At 39.8% G+C, this 18,180-nt stretch overlaps 2 protein-coding genes across 6 annotated transcripts; one reads left to right on the top strand and one right to left on the bottom strand.

Moving 5' to 3' along the window:
- Positions 1-412: 412 nt before the first annotated feature.
- jam2a (junctional adhesion molecule 2a) lies at positions 413-13,806 on the top strand. 5 transcript variants are annotated; one of them, XM_067493189.1, is made up of 11 exons: positions 413-909; positions 5,607-5,672; positions 5,840-5,950; positions 6,750-6,899; positions 6,987-7,174; positions 7,393-7,495; positions 7,948-8,055; positions 8,168-8,183; positions 10,276-10,347; positions 12,681-12,714; positions 12,866-13,806. In XM_067493189.1, exons 1-11 carry the CDS (start codon positions 861-863, stop codon positions 12,902-12,904), a joined length of 936 nt encoding a protein of 311 aa, XP_067349290.1. In that variant the 5' UTR covers positions 413-860; the 3' UTR covers positions 12,905-13,806. The 5 variants fall into 5 exon arrangements, with proteins under 5 accessions (XP_067349290.1, XP_067349291.1, XP_067349293.1 ...); XM_067493190.1 differs by having other exon boundaries at positions 8,171-8,183; XM_067493193.1 differs by lacking the exon at positions 413-909 and adding an exon at positions 1,515-1,647.
- A 1,559-nt stretch (positions 13,807-15,365) lies between these two features.
- atp5pf (ATP synthase peripheral stalk subunit F6) lies at positions 15,366-17,772 on the bottom strand. The gene is made up of 4 exons (XM_067493194.1): positions 17,617-17,772; positions 16,611-16,780; positions 16,197-16,321; positions 15,366-15,472 (listed from the first exon to the last, which is right to left on the bottom strand). Exons 2-4 carry the CDS (start codon positions 16,778-16,780, stop codon positions 15,444-15,446), a joined length of 324 nt encoding a protein of 107 aa, XP_067349295.1. The 5' UTR covers positions 17,617-17,772; the 3' UTR covers positions 15,366-15,443.
- Between the last annotated feature and the right edge of the window lie 408 nt (positions 17,773-18,180).

Here is an 18,180-nt window from a genome sequence, read left to right on the forward strand (position 1 = left end):
TATGATACCTTACAAAATAGTTAGTGTTACTGAGACGGATCAGGTACTAAAAACAACTTTTCTCATTGTGGCCCTGGTCACACAAGCCTTTAATACTTCCAAGCTGCACTTTGAAAAATTGTTGTTTTAAGCATCTTACATTTTCAGCTTCATCCTCTTTTAAAGACCTAGGAGTTGGAAATTTAGTGGGGGCAGGATGTTGTTTTGGATGTTAGAGGCCTGTTTGGGTGAAATTCTTTTTTTAAAGCCTACACTGTTTATTAATGGATTTACTTGACCTTTAAATAAGAGGCATAATCCGCCTTCAAGTATTTAAAAAAACAAAAACTTGAGGTTAAACTGGGTCCCACTGTGGAAGGTATACTGCCACACCTTGTTGCCAAACTCAGTTGACTCCCGTTGTGTCCACTTGGCAGTGCAGTGCGCGTCCTGGACACGGCGCTGCGCTCTCGGCGCTCCGCCGCTCTGTTCGTTTGAAAGCTCACTCCGCCCTCCCTCCACCTCCATCTACAGTACACCTCCATCTCAGCCAGCGCCGAAACCGCACAACACGCGAGGAGAGAGCATCCTAGTCCGCTTCTTTGATTGTAACTAAAACACGCCGTTCCCCGCCAGACTTCACAGGTGTAACACACCGGTGTCTGTAACCGATCGGTCCCGGAGGACCGTCCGGCTCATCAGCTCGCCTGCCAGCAGCTCCGCGCCGTGCAGGTCCGGTCGCTTTACAGCAGAGAACACTTTATTCCCTGGAAGCTGGATGAATAATTGGACAGTTGGGAAGAAGTGTAAGAAGAAAGCTGAGGATCTGCCTCCTCGCTACGTCCAGGGAAGACGAGACTCAGCCAGAGTTGTGGACGATAATGGAGGGGACGTCGCTGTATCTTCCTATTGTTATTTTACTGATGCAATGTAAGTGGAAAATGGAAAGTATTCATTCAGAAGAACAAACATGTTCTATGTACATTATAGAAGACCGGATAGCAGCTTTTACGTCTTTTAACTGCTCACATTACTTTTAATTTCTTTTTGCAGTAACAGTCCCTGGATTTCCAGGGATCAGTTCTCTAGTAACAAGTAATTTGTTTCGGACCGTAGACTTAAAATCTTAACTCCTTTCAAAGTGAAGATTAACTTAATTGTCAGAAAACTATTTACGTTGTGTGAATTTGTCTTTAATTTTATTTTCCGCCCCTCAACGGATTCTAAAAAAAAAACTAATCACAAAACAAATGAGCATTAGAATGTTTCATAATAGAATCAAAGACTTATTAAATTAAGAATAAAAATGAGTCTTTCAGGTCTTGTTTTTGTTGTGCAGTTTAAAGCCCCTCTCTTGTGGTGACAGTTCACCCAGTCTGGGTTCCTAAAAGTTTGGCCCTGAAGTTGTAGTTGGCAGGGTGCCACCTAAGGGTGTAGGCAGCACTGTGGTAGCAGGTGGTCACCCGTTTTGGCAGATTGGTGAGGTCAGCAGTTGGATTGGCACCAGAAACTTCAAACTGTTTCTCATCGTGACAAAATGTTTTTATAGAGGGGACTTTATCAGGAGTCTGAAGGGTGAGGACCACAACAGAAACACAAACCACAAAGGACAAAAGAATCAGACTTTGTGATTGTCGTCTAAGGAAAGTTTAAGTGTCATCAGATGAGGTAGTGAAAGTGATGTTGATTTTACTGTTGCCCACATTTTGCCCCCTGTCAGGCCACCAGGTCACACGTTCAGAGGGTGTGTGTGTTTGTGTGTATTCAGTCCTGCTGTGGACTGACAGAAATCACTCATGGTTTGCTGATCAATATCAACAGTTTAGCAGAGCAAAATCAAATGTGTTCTGCTACATGTCTGTAGACTTTATAGTGTTTAAAAGGACAGGAATTTTTGGGTGGGACTCTGTGGGACGAGAACAAACATCCCCCATCCTGAAATTGTTCTCTCTCTCACTTACACACACACACACACACACACACACACACACACACACACACACACACACACACACACACACACACACAGTGTCTGACTGAGACAGCTGTTGCTCACAGAGTTGTACTCGCACACAGAGGCTTTGTTCGGAGGACACACACACACACACACACTCTGTCCTCGCCCTGTTTATCTCTGTACCCCCACAGCCTTGAAACGTGTGGGCTGTCCACATTCACGTTATCTATATACTTCCAGAAAGGACGTTTCCTATTCCTCCATCTTTCTTCCTCTTTCATTCGTTCCTTGTTAATTTGAATAAGTGCCTTTAATTATTACTGCACTGTGATTTTGACCTCGGCACAGCCCCGGCAACACCCATCCCAGTCTCTCTAACACTCTGTACGGACCACGTAATGAGAGTAAAAGCTGCGTGCCAAGGAGCGTGCCTGCCATCTTTCTATTTTTACTCCGACAAGAGGGTGGCTGTGCATCTGAATTGAAATTGTCTGTTTGGTTGTTAATACCACACACAAGTTGTGTTTGTGTGTGTGTGTTTGGTCTGTGTTGATGCATTTGTTGGGTTTTCTATTTGTCTGAGGCACAAAAGGCCCTGTGCAGATGCATTTCTTTGATCATAGTTAGGTGGCCATGTCTGGTGCCAATTTTTTTTTTTTTTTTAAAGCAATGTCATTTTTCTGACAGACATTAAGAGAAATTTTCTAAATCTGGTAAATTTAGTGTAACTGTATACAACCCGATTAGGCTGTTTGGACGGCTATTTAAGTAGCTCACTGTATATAAATTACATTTAAATTTAACTTGGTACTTATAAGTGCCAGGTTCAACCAAAGCCCAGATCTGGCAAGAAAGCTGGACACAGTCCTGATGGTTAACGGAAGAGTCTTAAGTTTTTTTTCCCAACACTGGTCCAAATCTTGTTTAATTAAATCTGGCAGCCACACACAGGCCAGATCTGGCTCATTGTCACGGCAGCAATTGCACTAAATCAACTGGCCAGAAGGTAACACAAGCTAAAATAGCTCTGTGTTACGAAATTAGTTGTACTTTTTAATTTTAGTGCAAACCAGTGAACTATTTGCTCATTTGTGTTCATATTCTGCATTTGGTAAATATCTAGGCTTTTTCCTATGTCTGTTTCGTCTATTTAGTCTGGAGGATAAGTTAAAGGTTAAATTACCCTTGAGGTCCTCAAAGTGCTTTCAAAAGTTGCTTCTTTAATGACTTGGCCGTTCTTTTACCAACTGCTCACCGTTCTTTAGACGAATTGGCCAACTTGTTTGACATTCAGGTCCACACAGTTGTTGAGGTTTGTGGCATGTTCCTGTCGGCTCCTCCATTTCTCCACAACACATTTCTGTGCCCTGGCCCACCGTGACGTTTGTGTGTGTCAGTGGAAAGCCATTATCCAGCCTTAGAGCATACATCTTGTAGCATTGCATTTTACATTGGATGTCTTCCATATTTAATTTGGTGCTAACAGCTGTTAGCTGCATTGTCAGCGATGTGTGAGCAACAAGAGAGGGACAGCACTGAAGTGACATCCAGTGGCCCATGGGCCGAGCTTTGCATGCTACTAGACGTTTGTCTCTGAACATGAAGAACATCTCTCGTTGACATTTTGGGCACTTAGAAAGCTACACGGTGTAAACATTACCCGCCATGCGGTTGTGAAAGGATGGAACAGGCCATGTGTTCGTTGTCGGACTGGACGCCTTTGTAGTTAATTGAGGCCACTGCAGCTGACAGTGTTCATAGTAGTTGAACACACAGTGAAGCAGGGGCAGCGGGACTACACACATAGAGAACCCCTTGCTCATTTTTGTGCGTGTGTGAGTCAGTGCAGCAATAATATGTGGACATGTCAGCCCTGTTACGTTTCCTTTTTCTCAAAGAGACACCCTTCAAGGTGGTGGCAGGCCTGGTCTCACTCTATGTGACAAGAGGTTCTCCTATTCACAGCCCTACTGTCTGTGAAGATCTCCCTCGCCTTCAATCCCACTCTCTCTTTTATTCATGCTTCTGCAGGTCTCTTGTCCCCCCCCTTCACCCAGCCCTCCGTCCGCCTCACTCTCTTCCACTCCTCTTCATTTGGATTCTATTCTTAGTCCCGCTCATCTCTCCTTTGTCGCTGATTCTCGTCCCTTTTTAATCTCATTGTATCTCCCTCCCTCGTCTTGTTCATCCCTCAGTAAGACGATGCTTCTCAGAGGGAGGTACGCAAGCCAAGGCTATGACGATAATCCTGTTACACTGCTGCAAGTCAACACGGGGCGAGGCGTGGGGACGAGCGAGCGTCTGGAGGGAGAGTGTGCAGTTTTAATTCACTTAGTTCAAAGTTTGACCGTGTGAGACTGGTGTAAATTGAGCCAACTTCCGGAAAAGCTTTCTAAAAAAAGAACTTGAGTATGTTTTATGCTGCATTTGGCAGATGACATTATTATTGTATAGGCTGTTCCTTTTATTTGAAAGCCAAATTAAAAATATCTGTTGTCATGGAAATAAGAGTGAGACACTCTCTGGGGTATGCATATAGTCACTGTGCCCTTTTTCTATGTAACATAGGCACCTTCCTGTTCTTTTCCACACTTCCTGCCCTTTGTCTCAGCTTGTCATCCAGTGACAATAGGGCTATGCAGGAAGTTACTGATAAACTGGAAACTGTAGAGCTGACTGCAATTTCAAAGAATGTGTTTTTAAGTTTAGTTTCTTAATCTGTATGCATGTGTTGTAACATGCAGAGACAATGACAGGAAGTGTGTGTGTGTGTGTGTGTGTGTGTGTGTGTGTGTGTGTGTGTGTGTGTGTGTGTGTGTGTGTGCTGGAGCAAGTTAATGTAGTGAGCTTTTTGCTTTTAAGATTATGCGAAGGTGACCCTCTTCATTACGCCAAATTAGACGTTTTTCATAGCCCTTAATGTTCTGAGTAAGATTCCCTGAGGTCCATTCAACATTTATTATGTAATTTCAAAAATGCATGGCCCTCAGTCTAAAACTTTCTAATTTTCTTAACTCACACCCTTTAGGGAGATGTTGGGCTTTCATGTTGAGAATGTGCTCTGCTTTTGGTGTGTGCGTTTTCCTCTTTCGGGTAACCTTCACCCATATTTAACCCGCCGTTAACAACAAGGCACCTATCTCCTAATCTACGTCCTAAACCAATCAGTGCAAAGGAAAGGCAGCTGCTGCTTCCCCTTCCTGTTTGTATGCAGGGAACCAATGACAGACAGTGGAGGAAACCAACCCGGACAGTGTGCCGTAAACTTCGTGCAATTGCCCCTTATACATCAGGTTAATCTGGACAAGCTGCTGGTGGGATGCTTGTTGGCGTTGTGCTAACCTGCGCTTAAACAAACATATGGCGGGCAGCTCCTTAACCCTGCAGGATTAAAGTGAAGGATGACATAATCCTGCCCTTACTTCAGATCTCCTGGAGAAAGTCTCAGCCCGCTGGAAACTGCTGTTTGACTCAGACAGTAGAGCAACAGAGATGGACATTAAGCATACTCCTCTTGCAGTTGGCGAGAAATTGACCACTTTACCCAATTCACCTTGACCCCTAATAGATGACAAGCAATGTTGTGTTCTAACCTGCTTTCTCTCCCCCCCCTTTCCCCCCCCCTTTAATCTCCCACTCTCCCTGCCCTTTTCTTTTCCACCACTGCCAGGTTCCCCCTGTGCCCTTGTTACTGTATCGACCAACTCTCACAAGGTGGAGGTGCACGAATTCTCAGGTAATGTGCCGCTCATCTCTGGGCTGCCTCATCTCATTTTCGAGTCACTTCCTTACCGTGTGTCTGACAGAACAAACAATAAAGCTATAAATAGACCAAGCAGTAAAAAATGTCTGAAGTCTTCACTGTTCACTTCTATAAATATCTCACTGATCACTGCTTTTTAGATGCAGTGCTGTCCTGCATGTTCCGGACCGAGAAAGACCAGAACCCACGCATCGAATGGAAGAAGAAAGGCAAAGATGTGTCCTTTGTGTACTTTGAAGGACACTTCAGAGGTGAGAAAGCAGCCTGTCGCTCTTTATCCCTTTGCTTCCAAACAAGGCATTTATTTTAATCAGCTTGAATTGCCAGCTGGAAGGTGTTGGCCACACAGGGTGAGAAAAAAACCACCATCCACATATGTTGAGACAGGATGGTGGTTCAAGTGTAAGAGTTTAGCAGTGTCAGTGGTGTCAAGGCATAAAACCTGCTGTGTCTCTTGTCCTTGATCATTGGCCTCTGCGGTTTAGTTTGTAAATTTAATGGGTAAAATAAATAATAAATCATTTAACAGCTTTCATCCAGGCAGTCTCTTTTATAAATGATGCAGTTAGCAGGACAAATTTCTCAAATATGTGAAGGCTCTGAAATGTACCTGACACTTACTTATGTTACTGCCTTTACAATGTCTGATACAAACCCACTCTGCGCTAATTTACTCTTCTTTTCTTGGAAAGGTGACTTGTTGTAACCAGTTGATGGTGTCTTAGTCACTGCACATTCTACAGCTGCTTCATAATAAGATACAACTGTTTCTCATTATCAGTGGTTTATATCAGTTACAATTGCTGGATGCGGAAAAGATCCTCTGTACACAGCAGTTTTAATTGTTACATGATGTCAGCAGTAAGGTAAATTTTAGACAAAAGCTTGCCAGAGAATTTTACACTGAGTGCACTAGGTTGCACTGGTCTTTTCCTCAGACAATAAAAGCATTCATCACGTAACATTGTATGCACTGTGGCTTTAGCCTTCAGCCAGGGAAGACATTTCCTCTTTGTGATCTTCCTTTTGACCTTTTGTTCTTTCTTTCAGGTCCTTTTGAGGGCCGAGCGACCATTGAAGGGGCCACAGTGACACTGCGCAGGGTGACTCAGGAGGACGCTGGGGAGTACCGTTGCGAAATCAGTGCACCTAATGACTCAGTGAACCTGGGCGAGACCAACGTGACCCTCAAAGTGCTCGGTACAACAACAACAACAAAAAAAAACCCTGCTGAAAGATTAAAGTAAATTAGCTTTTCCCTGATTCATTTCTTGTCCTCACCCTCAGTGCCCCCCCACACGCCGTCCTGTGACATCCCCAGTTCCGCAGTGACGGGTTCTTTGGTGCAGCTCCGCTGTAGGGAGCAGCAGAGCATACCACCTGCAACATACTCATGGTTCAAGAACAACCAGCTAATCGGACAGCCTCAACATGCCAACGCTACCTACAAAATCAACTTTCAGACAGGAATACTGGTGAGTGAGTGTGTGAGATAAGGGCAGAATGGAGTGTTACATGGAAAATATCTGACTTGGCTTCCTTGCAGAAACATGCTATTTAAAGAAACAAAGACAGCTTCTCTTGAGTTTAGTTTTTTGGTTTGACAGTAGGTAGTGTTTCTGAGTATGGTTCAAAGACTTTAACCCACACTATTCTAAGTGTTGTCTTTCTAAAACGGTCATTTTTTCTGCAGGAATTCATAGCAGTAGCCAAAGAGGACGCTGGACGGTACACCTGCCAGGCAAAGAATGGGGTGGGAAGCCCCAAGATGTGTGAGGGCAAGCACTTGAACATAGGTAAGGGTGTTTCTACACTTCCTGTCTCTTTCCCCACACCTTTCAAAAGTGGAGAAAATCATGGGATGCGGTGGGGAGGAAATACCCACTAAACATCTTCCACTCTGCATCTAAAATGTGAAACACCTTTTCAAGCTGACATCAAGAGTGACACTTTACGTAGTGATCCTTTTATTTACGAAAACGTCTTCAGCCTGCTAATAAATTATATAATGTACTCTAAGTTAATGTAAGCAACCATTTTGAGCACTTAATAAATTATAGGAAATTCACCAGAGTGCAGGAAAACACATTAGACTGAATTGCATCAAATATGGCCTTCCTGCTTACGTTGATGCTTGGAGACTTTACGGTTGCCATTATTTGGAGTGTTTATTGAATATTTACAGCTTGATATACGAAATGAATCATAACTCAGTCTCTTTTTCCATTTCTCTCCCTCCCATTTTCAGAGGACGTCAACATTAAAGCAATAGTGGTAGCGTCGGTGGTGGTCTTACTGCTCATTGTAGTCTGTGGCTGTGGGGGCCTCTTTTTACATCGCAATGGCTTCTTCAGTCGTAAGTTTGTCTTCATTTATAACCACTTCATCTGCAAGATGTTTTTACGATCTTTCAAAAAAAGTGACGCACACTCTGTTTTCTCTTCCATGTCTTCTGACTCATCCATCAGCAGGGCACAGAGGAAGGTAAGAGCTATGTGATTGCATTAACATTGATGTGAGTGAACGCAGGCTAATGTCTTACACACTGAAGATTTGGAGGGGTGGGGGGGTGTTGTTGCACTCAAACTGTGTGTACTGTATGTGCTGAGTCAGGACTGTAAAGAATGACAGCTGTGTTTTAACTCAACCAGTGATTGATGGGAACAGATGTAAAAACCTGTTTTTTGATAGCTTCTTCCAGGCAGATGATCTCAAAATGCAGATAAAGTAGGAGAAATAATTAGAGAACACAGTAATTATGAAATAAGTACTGTTAATCAGCAAGGACGGAAATATTGGCAGTAGAGTGAATTGCAGGCAATTAAACCGGATTTGTAATTTGAAAGGATTTATTGATTGAAGAATGAGATGGTGGCATTACAGTCCTTGTCCTGCAAACACACGAGAGTGGATGTTTTGATGCCTGACTGAGCCAGAAACCCTTGAGACATAAATTGCATGTCCTCATGTGAGTGGCCTAACTCGCTTGACTTTGTTATTTGATTACTGGCTTGTTACTGCTCAGCATTTAGGGGAAAGTCATTGTGCAGAGCGCTCCTTCAAGCTGATGCGAAGATTCTTTGTCTAGGTTAAAGTCTGATGCTTATCTCGCTGATCTAACTGGAGCTGTCAGTGTCAACTTCCTAAATATAGAACAGGACTCTTCACAAAGAGTCCAAGACAATGTGACATGATTTCTGATGCACCAATAATAGGGACAAGCTAACAGAGTAGCAACAGAGCTCTGCCTTTTAGAAAAAAAGGGTCAAATCAGTTTCATCAGTTCTGTTTTATTGCTCAGTATAACACGACACAGAATTAACACATTGGATTCCTGCATGTGTTGGCTGAACCCTGACTGCATGTCTCTACACCACTGTTGCTCATTTTAATCAGCCCTAAACTTCTGCTGTAATGTTGATTTGGTCTTCAACATTTTGTATTGTCCATAATCACAGACAAGAAAGGCAATGTTGAATGTTTTCTACTGATGCCATAGACCTCCATTGTTGTCCAAAAACTATTAAACACATGTCAGTCTTCTACAGTATGACGCACTCAACTTCAAAAATATGTGGATCATCAGTGGCCGGGTGTGTCAGGCTGATGTGTTAATAGTTTTTGGACAACAACAGGGATCTATGGCACCGACAAACAAGCAACAGTTTGTAGCATCTGTATAGTCTGAATATTAAGACTTGCTGTTGTAAACAACTTTACAACTATGCCTTCAACCCTTTTGAGTCTGTGTGCTAATCTTTTGTAAATGATCTGTGACAAAAGATGAAACCATTGGAATTGACACGCTCCCAGCTCAGCTGCTGTCCAATAGGTTTGTATTACTCGATCTGAATAATAGTGTATTATTCCAGGCCAGCACAGCCAGTGGTAAATCAACGGACTATACAATGAACCAGTTTGTCTATAAGTAAGGCAAAACTGTTGACAGTGGCTGAGCTGCAACGTTAGCTAAGAATTAACTTAAACTGTTCTTCAGCCAGCTGTGTTCATTTCACCACTTGCAACCTAGTTGTCGAACTGTGTGAACCAAACGTTCTCACATTAAACCTGTCAAATGTTCTTGTGCATTCAGTTGGAGAAAAAATGCGCAACACCTTCTATACATAAGTGTGAAGGCCTGAATCTGGACCATTTGCTAACAGAAACCCAGTTATCAAATGAATATATTTACAAAAGTAGCATTACAATGATAAACCTGTTTTTCTGTGCAAACTAACTACAGAAATAACCTACAAGTTCAACTTGCTTCTTAAGATTCTAGTTTTGGGAGAACATGTACTATATAAAAATGGTATTAAACTTCCCTCTGCTTTTCCCATTTTAAAACCCCCCTGCAAAGACATACTTCTTCCTTGCTTTATGTTAAAATATGTTTAATACCGGATGTTTAATTGTACTTTACAAACTAGAACCAAAAGGAGCAAGTTAAATTAATCAATAAAATTGACTGATTTCATATTTCTTACTAATATTCCCCCACTCCATAAAAGCATGGTGTGCAGTGAGAGTCCAAAATGACCCCTCCACTTGCTTACCAACACACTGGCCCTTACAGGTCATTTTGGATCTCCCAGTGTCACGGTGCAGCCCACATCAGCAGCCAAACCCTGCACAGAACAGAGGACACGTGAGTTAACGCTTAGGCCCACGGCACAGACAGATAAGGAAGCAATTAAAAGCCAAAATAATGAGAATCTTGTGCAGCTGAAAGCATTTGTCCAGTGTAACCACTCTACAACATTAGGGATAGTTAGGGAGAGGGATACACCGAACAGGTATAACATTATGACCACCTGTGCAATTTAATGCAATCCAATACAGTGCTTCTGACATGAATTCTACTTTTACAAGGTTATGATTTGTCAGATTGAAACTGTCCGGTGATAATTCTACTGTTTGTTTATTATTGAGGTCAAAGTGAGTAGTGGAGTTGTATTGGAGTGCATTATAAGAAGGGGTTCTAATGTTTTGGCCACCCTATTTAAAATGAATGAGGTGACTCCAGAATAAAGCTTATGACAGGACCACTGTATTGGATTGCACACGTGGTCCTAATGTTATGCCTGATCAGTGTATGCATGACCTACTGTCCTGCACGGCCACGACCCATGCAGTTGCATAGATTAAACATAACAAGATGGAGGGCATTAGTGAGTTTAAGGTATGTGGTGAATTTTTTTATTTTATTTTTTTAAACCTTTGGACAAAGAGGTCGTTCCCTCTCCATTCTTTACATTAAGCAAACATATTTAACATATATGAACAAAAACAGCCGTGCTTATTAAATATTAACTAAAAGACCACTGCACTTACATAGCTAACTTCCAAAACAATTTCTGATTTTTACTTCCTCTCTGTGAACTTCATTTAGTTGGTGCAATGAGAAAATCTTTAGCATTTAAAAAAAAAAGCTTTATTTTCTATCTGAAGTTTAAATATTTACATTAGTTTTAATTTATAGCTTGTCTTGTTTTTTCGAATAGCCATTTACTTTAGGGCGTTAGATCTGAATTTTACCAATAAGTAAGGTTATTGTTTAATCTTTACTTCCATCTGTGAGTTTTGCGTCGATTCCAACATTATTGAAGTTCAAACAAAATTTCTAATTGATTTTGAACTATAAAAAAGTGATGGTCTGAAAACATGCCTTGCTTTATGGAATTTTGTTTGCTCCACAGTGAGGCTAAAATTCTAATAATTATGATCAGTACTATATTAAAGTATGAAATCAGTTATTCTAAGCAAAGAGGGACTTTATTAGCATCAAACCATAGCTGTAGTGATGGTTTCTAAAGGGGCAGTGAATGACACAAACACTGAGGGGAACTATCAGTTGAATCCAAAGCACAATCGGGCATCAAGTGACCACAGCATCAGAAGATCAATATGTGAACTTGATGACGCAGCGATAAAAAAAACAGTTTCATGACACATACTGAATGTGTTCAGCTCTAGTCAGCAAAAGTTGTGTCTAGCAAAGAATGAGTAACAATCTCTACATTAAAAACACACTCAGGGCGGGTTTGAAAGGCTGCTGCTCGCTTTCTGACTGTGTAGTCACTTTTGGCTCCAGATGTTGATTCAACTAATACAGCTTCGCCTGAGGTTAAAGGTGCCCTTCAGAAAGTTTTAATCTAGCTATTAGTTTTCACTGATTAGGATTTGGATTCATTGAATAAAGTAAAGGTCTTAATCCATTAGGCTCAGTAGCTCATGGTAGTTCAGTGTTTACATTTTTAAATTGAACTTTAGTGTCTGAATTTCAAAATTGTTTTCTTTGACGTTGGGCACTTTGCCTTACACATATGAACAGTTTTGTGCACATTTGTTTTTTACAAATGTCAAATTTAATATGGTTTTCAGATTAAAATATTTCACTGCTATAAATACAGTGTATTTATGTAATTACATGAATACAGTGCATTTATGTAATTAAGTTTGATGAGCAGATTTGATTGGCTCAGTCCAGGTTTATTTAACCTGCACAAACTGACAAAGTGAGAATGAACATCTGCCAAACAATCTTTTGAGTGAGACGTCTGACTGCCTGACAGGATGGTGGCCTTGAGTGTTTCTCTAGATATTACACTATTTCTTTACATATTCAGTAGTGGGAACATTTACTGGTGTTTTTAAGTTTCATATAAGGTTGAGCACTTTTTGCTTCTGTAGATACGGATTCATTTTGTGTTCAAATTAAGAACGATGACTGTCAGGTTTATTAAACCATGTGTCTCAAACACTGAACTACACTTTCCATACACACTGCTCAGTCCAGCTCAGTCAAAAGTTCAGAGTCAGACTTTCCTTTTTACCCCTTGGGAGGTTTGCCATGTATGATGTGCATTATTTATGCAGGGCAAGATATGACTCAGGATACAGCTGTCTGCCTCGACTTTCTTCTCTTCTCAGTGACTGTGTCAGAGTGTCCAATGTTCTTACCATGCCTATGTCTTTCAGGTCCAATGTCAACTACATCCCTCCACCCCAAGAAGTAAGTTTTTTTTTTTTTTTTTTGGCTTCTTCTTCCCTGCATCTCCCTTCCATGTTTGACCTTTTGTAGTGACCGGTTTAGTGCACACTTAACCTAATGAAAGTAGTGCAAAAAATGTTTTTATTTCACATTTTTTTTCTGTCTCCCTCAGCCCCAGGATTTCAGACATACCCAGTCATTCATGCTCTGAGAAGCTGGCCTTCCTTTGACAATACTTCTCTCATGAAAAAGGTGCCAACACTGGATTCTGTTTTTTTTCCCCTCCCCCTGGACTCTAAATGAGCTCTTGATCTTCCATTACATGCTATTAGCAATCTTCCTCCTGTACCACTCCTTTGGATGGATTGTGTCCAGCAGATTTGCAAGGTGTCTTACTCTCTCTTGCTGTGTGGTTTCACATTTATCAATGTTTTCTGCTGGTGTGGGACTAAGTCGGTTGTGTGGCACTCTGCTCCCCCCTGGTGGTCACATGTTGATACTCCAGTTGATCTTTTCACTAAACCAGGGACTAAAATCTTTCTACACTTGTCTTCCCTCTGCAGGCCAATCATTTTAACTACCTTATTGTTTTGTTTTTTTATACCAAAGACTGAGTGTTTTTTTTCTGCTTAAAGATATATTCACAAGGGATTTCTCCTATAAAGCCATAGAGAAAGCATTTAAATTGTTTTCAACATAGTCAAACATGAATACAGTTTACCTCAGCCAATTTTTGTCTTCTGTGACACTGGGGCTCAGGCTTTGTAAGGGCCACAGTGGGCCACAATAAAGCTTGACCATCTTAGTAACAACATGAAACCTGATTTGGCCAGTTAGAGAACAGGAAGCCACTCCAGATTGAGACCAACCCCATTCCATCCTAATGTGCCTGCATGGTCTTTTTCTATAAATATATAACTTGTGCCTTTTTAATTTGTCTGTCATATTTATCTATGGATCACAGTTTTTTGTAAAAAACTTGCCTTACTTTTTCTGTCTTTATATTTTGTGCCACTGTTTATCAATGTATATCAACATGGTGTGTCTGGTGTTAGACTGAATGGATTGTTTTATTTGAATGGTGTATAAGTAAAGTTTTTCTATTCAAAACTATACTGTGGTATTATGATCAATTTACACAGTAGTGGCTAATACCCAGTTTGATGTAATCTACAATGGAGATAAATGTTGTACTAATTTCATTAATCAGTTATCTATTACAGGGTACAATCTACACCATTACTTTTAAAGTATTTTATTTAAATACAATTGTGAGTTCTGGACCTGTAACAGTAATTATAGACTGAAATTACCACTTTAGAAGTTCTTCCACCTCATATACAGTAGGTGTTGGGAAGTTGTGGTAGTTATCTGCAAGCTACTACAAATTGTAGTTATTTTTACAGATAAGTTATTACATTTTAGAAACTTTTGTGACCTTAATAAGTGAAACTATTTTAGACCACAAAAGTAAGCAGATTTTAGTTCTAAGCAGTATTCTGGGAAGCTTGAATTGTCAGCTGAGCCTTAAAAAGGAAAATAAAGGCTGTAACATTTGTTTTCAATAAGTTTCTACAAAGGTACACATTGCAGTGATTTACACTGTACATTAAAGCTGATATTCCTTAGATATCCTCAAACAGTGAGAAGTTGGCTTTTTAACATGCAAACAATTTGCACTTTATTTTTTAACAAATTCAAATCAAGAGGCATCTTTCTGCCGTCATTTTACTTAACCACACTAGATTTCTCACTAGAGTAGCTTTGTTATGGTGAGATCCCCAACACTGCATCTGAAACGGATGTGGCTTCCAACACTCTCCCTGCTGATGGTCACGTTAATCTCATTAAAATAACTAAGCAAATCACATTAAATCAGCTTGATTGGGGTTTTTTGTGACCACTTTAGTAATTATTGCCTTATACCAGAAACTCTTTTCTATCTGCACATAAACACTCACCTTCTCTGATGTCACACACTTGTGTATTGAGCTAAAAGAAGAAAATTTTAACTGATTTAAAAAAATAGAAATGCAAATCTAATCATAAAAACCTTAAATGCCTTAAAACATAAATTACTCACACATCGAAGAACCTGAGCAGAAAATGAGGCAAATCAATGCAACATTTTCCATAATTCAGCCCATTGTGAAAATATCTAGAACATAATGCAGCATATTCACACACCTACAGACATTACAACCATCTAATTACATGGAGGTCTTTAGCAGACAACCTACAAGTGGGGCACAACGCAAAGCCAAGCAGAAAAAAAAAACTGGTAGCAAAGTACCAAAAGAAATTCAGTCTCATAAGATGCCGAGTGCCAGATAGGGAAGAAACTGATACCGTTTTGGCATAGTTCATCTTGTATTTGCTTATGTATTTCAGTCTAATATTAAAACAAATCTACCAACACATGGTTTGCATGAAAGGTCTGAACCAATCCACTGTGGGCTGTTAATTGTGATTTTCAGAACCAGTATTAACTGTAAAGACTAAGTCTACAGAACAGATTTGTCAGAATTATTAGACAATAAAATGCTTGATCAAATGATTCCTTCAGATATGAAATGTATAATGTTACACATTTAATAAAGACATCAAATGATGGTGCACATCTGAATATTTGTTTCTGCTCAATGTTTTAAACTGATAGAGCTAATCACACATCATTCTTCAATCCATCCTTTTTATTAAATACAACATATTTGTGAGATGTAGAAGATATACATGGGCATGGACAGCATTCACTTGGCCCCTTCATCAAGCTTGGGCTCTGTAAACAAAGAAAAAAATAAATCATTAGATGTAGATGCTGTGTGTGAAACGAAACAAACTGTAGCTATAGTACCAGACAATATTACTACAGGAATATACAGGAACACTTTAGTTATAGCTTCGTCAAAATACCATGAAGCTCAAAAATATAGGTCTCTTGAACAAATTTAAAAAGGACAATAATTTACTTTGATAACTGTCACCATTTCTATTTATTTGTATCTATAAATAGTGCATAAAGCCTCATGTCACAATGAATCATTCCTGTGGCAAAGAACTACATACTGATCAGGGAAAACTTATTTCAGGTGAAAGTTAAAAAATAAATAAATAAATTGTCATTTAAAAAGTCATACCACAATAGGCACAACTAATAGCCATTTAAAAAAAAAATTATTTCTCTATGCCATAAATGACTATGAATCTTTCAGGCATCTGCGCAAATCAGTGTGGATTAAAACGATGAATAGTTGCACTGAGTTAATTTGTCCTTTAAAACTCCTATGTACACTAGTAAGCCAAGGTGAGTGTTCAAACCTTTACTTATTAGATTTAAACTCCAGGGAAAGACTTTAAAAAGAGATTACAGTCTTTCACAAATTAATGAGATAGTGAATGTAGCAGTTTAAAACATTTGCCTTTTTAACTGACAATACCTTGCAAAAAAATATACACTCGAGTCAGTAGACAATGTAAAAAAAATAAAAATAAGACCCAAAAACCTGAGAATTTGAAGTCGGGGAACTTAGTAAAGTCTCCACCACCATATAGCCTCTGTAGTTTGGCTACCTCCTCAGAAAGGTTCTTCTGGTAAGCAGGTCCTCCGTCCACAATACCACCAGAAGTCCTGAGAAAGCGAAGGCATCAAATTGTTCGATCCATAAAATACAATACAATACTGCAAATGCAGAAATACAGGTGAGCTTGGCGGCATTTAGCAAAGGAGATGGCCATTGAATACAACTCAAATAAAGGACACTATTTTATGAAAAATAACTTTCTCCAATTGTCAACCTATTATTTCATTGGTTCAAGTCTACTTGGTGAATCTATCTGAACTTTGGATAGGTAATCTGAGCATCATGTTTAGACATTTTTCATGCAACTATGAGAGAAGTTGTGTACAATCAACTGACTTGCTCTTGACGTTGTAGTCACGGATCTTGTCCAAAAACAGTTTCTGGATTGGGTCGAGCTCCTTGGCCCGGTTGAAGAGGATAGCAGAGATTCCGATGTTCCTCCGCAGTGTCAGGCTCACAGTGGAGCGCAGCATAGAGGACAGCTGAAATAACCGGTGAAGTGCCATCTGAGGAACAAAAAGAACCAAGTTAGGTTGTTAAATTTGATAAAGACAGCATGGTTCTGCTTCTGTATGAGGTTGATTATACAAAAGTGGAGCGGAAATGAATAACTTAATCTGCCCAACACTGTTGTTGTTTTTTTTGAGCAGCTTAATCAAAAACAATTTATAAAATATCGGAAGGTATTCTCAGCTACACAGTTTGACTGTGTACTGTTTGCATTCCACCACCTGAAATAAAGTGCAGAATAACTTGTAGCTCGTATTATGGACAAAACAAGAAAGACAGTCCTGAACAAATGTATAAAATCAGAGCGACAGTTACGTTTGGCAAAAACAGGATGTGAAATAGCAGCTACACTTGAACAAATTGTTTATAAATGCTTCATGTGTTGTTAAGTATATTTCACCTTGAAAAGCTCCGTCACTGAACTGAAGTACTGCACGGCTGGAGCTGATTGACGCTAACAACTAGCACGATGCTACATTAGCACTGGTTTGCTAGTTTACAGCAGCGCATATGTAATAACTGTGCTAACTTGCACTATAAACAAATGGGATACCAAATGTTAAATTTAATTATAGACTTATATTTTTAGTCTCACAACATTATACAAGATGTTAAATTCTGGCTTCTTGTTAAATGTCACCTTACAAACCTGCTAATACTGAAATGCTAAGATAGCTTTGGCGGACGCGAAAAAGCCTTCAAAAATCACGCTTTTACTACAGTTTTGCATTGCTAGCGTTTCACTGGACATTCATTTATAAAAACACACAATAACTGAAGTCAATGTTAACGTTAAACGTTTGAAAACACTCTTTTACAAGTCACTACTAACCTTGGATTTGACACTCAGCACAGAATCCAAATGTGGAGGACCGCGGTGGATTATGGGAATGTGATATTAAGGAGGAGACGTTCGCGGTCATCAAAGTGTTGCTTCAAATGCGCAACGGTGCAAAACAGAACATTATGCTAGAACCGTTTGCTTTTTAAAACAGGAGCCAGGTTATAATTTGTTTTTGTTCCCAGGCACGTTACCTTATATTCATTTCCTCTTATTACCAGAAAATATGGTAACTTTGTAAAATGCAGCTAAAATTCTCAGTAATTACACACCATTAAAACATGCTTCCATAATGTGGAGGTGTCTTTGGATAAAGCAATGCAATAATTGTTACATGAATGTGATCTTTCTGGACTTGGTTTAAGTGTAATTAAAATGTATATAACCTTTACTAGAGGACCTGAGTTCATCTGTTTCAGCCCTTTGATTAGGCCTTTACATCACACTGTTGTCAGCTTCCATTTTTTGTCTTAGAGTTTCCATCAAGGAAAAAGTCTATAATTACTTTAAGACCAAACAGAAACAGATTTATTGGAATAAAACAGGATGCATGAA

The sequence above is a fragment of the Channa argus genome, chromosome 23 (genome assembly GCF_033026475.1).
Source record: "Channa argus isolate prfri chromosome 23, Channa argus male v1.0, whole genome shotgun sequence".
Taxonomy (NCBI): domain Eukaryota; kingdom Metazoa; phylum Chordata; class Actinopteri; order Anabantiformes; family Channidae; genus Channa; species Channa argus.

What these genes read in the sequence shown, in the direction of transcription:
- jam2a (XM_067493189.1), top strand. Translation starts at nt 861, where the DNA reads ATGGAGGGGACGTCGCTGTATCTTCCTATTGTTATTTTACTGATGCAA. An exon ending in TGTTATTTTACTGATGCAAT is followed by an intron (nt 910 to 5,606) that starts GTAAGTGGAAAA and finishes CACCACTGCCAG; the next exon opens with GTTCCCCCTGTGCCCTTGTT. An exon ending in GGAGGTGCACGAATTCTCAG is followed by an intron (nt 5,673 to 5,839) that starts GTAATGTGCCGC and finishes ACTGCTTTTTAG; the next exon opens with ATGCAGTGCTGTCCTGCATG.
- atp5pf (XM_067493194.1), bottom strand. Translation starts at nt 16,780, where the DNA reads ATGGCACTTCACCGGTTATTTCAGCTGTCCTCTATGCTGCGCTCCACT. An exon ending in GACTACAACGTCAAGAGCAA is followed by an intron (nt 16,322 to 16,610) that starts GTCAGTTGATTG and finishes TCGCTTTCTCAG; the next exon opens with GACTTCTGGTGGTATTGTGG. An exon ending in CCCCGACTTCAAATTCTCAG is followed by an intron (nt 15,473 to 16,196) that starts GTTTTTGGGTCT and finishes CTTTGTTTACAG; the next exon opens with AGCCCAAGCTTGATGAAGGG.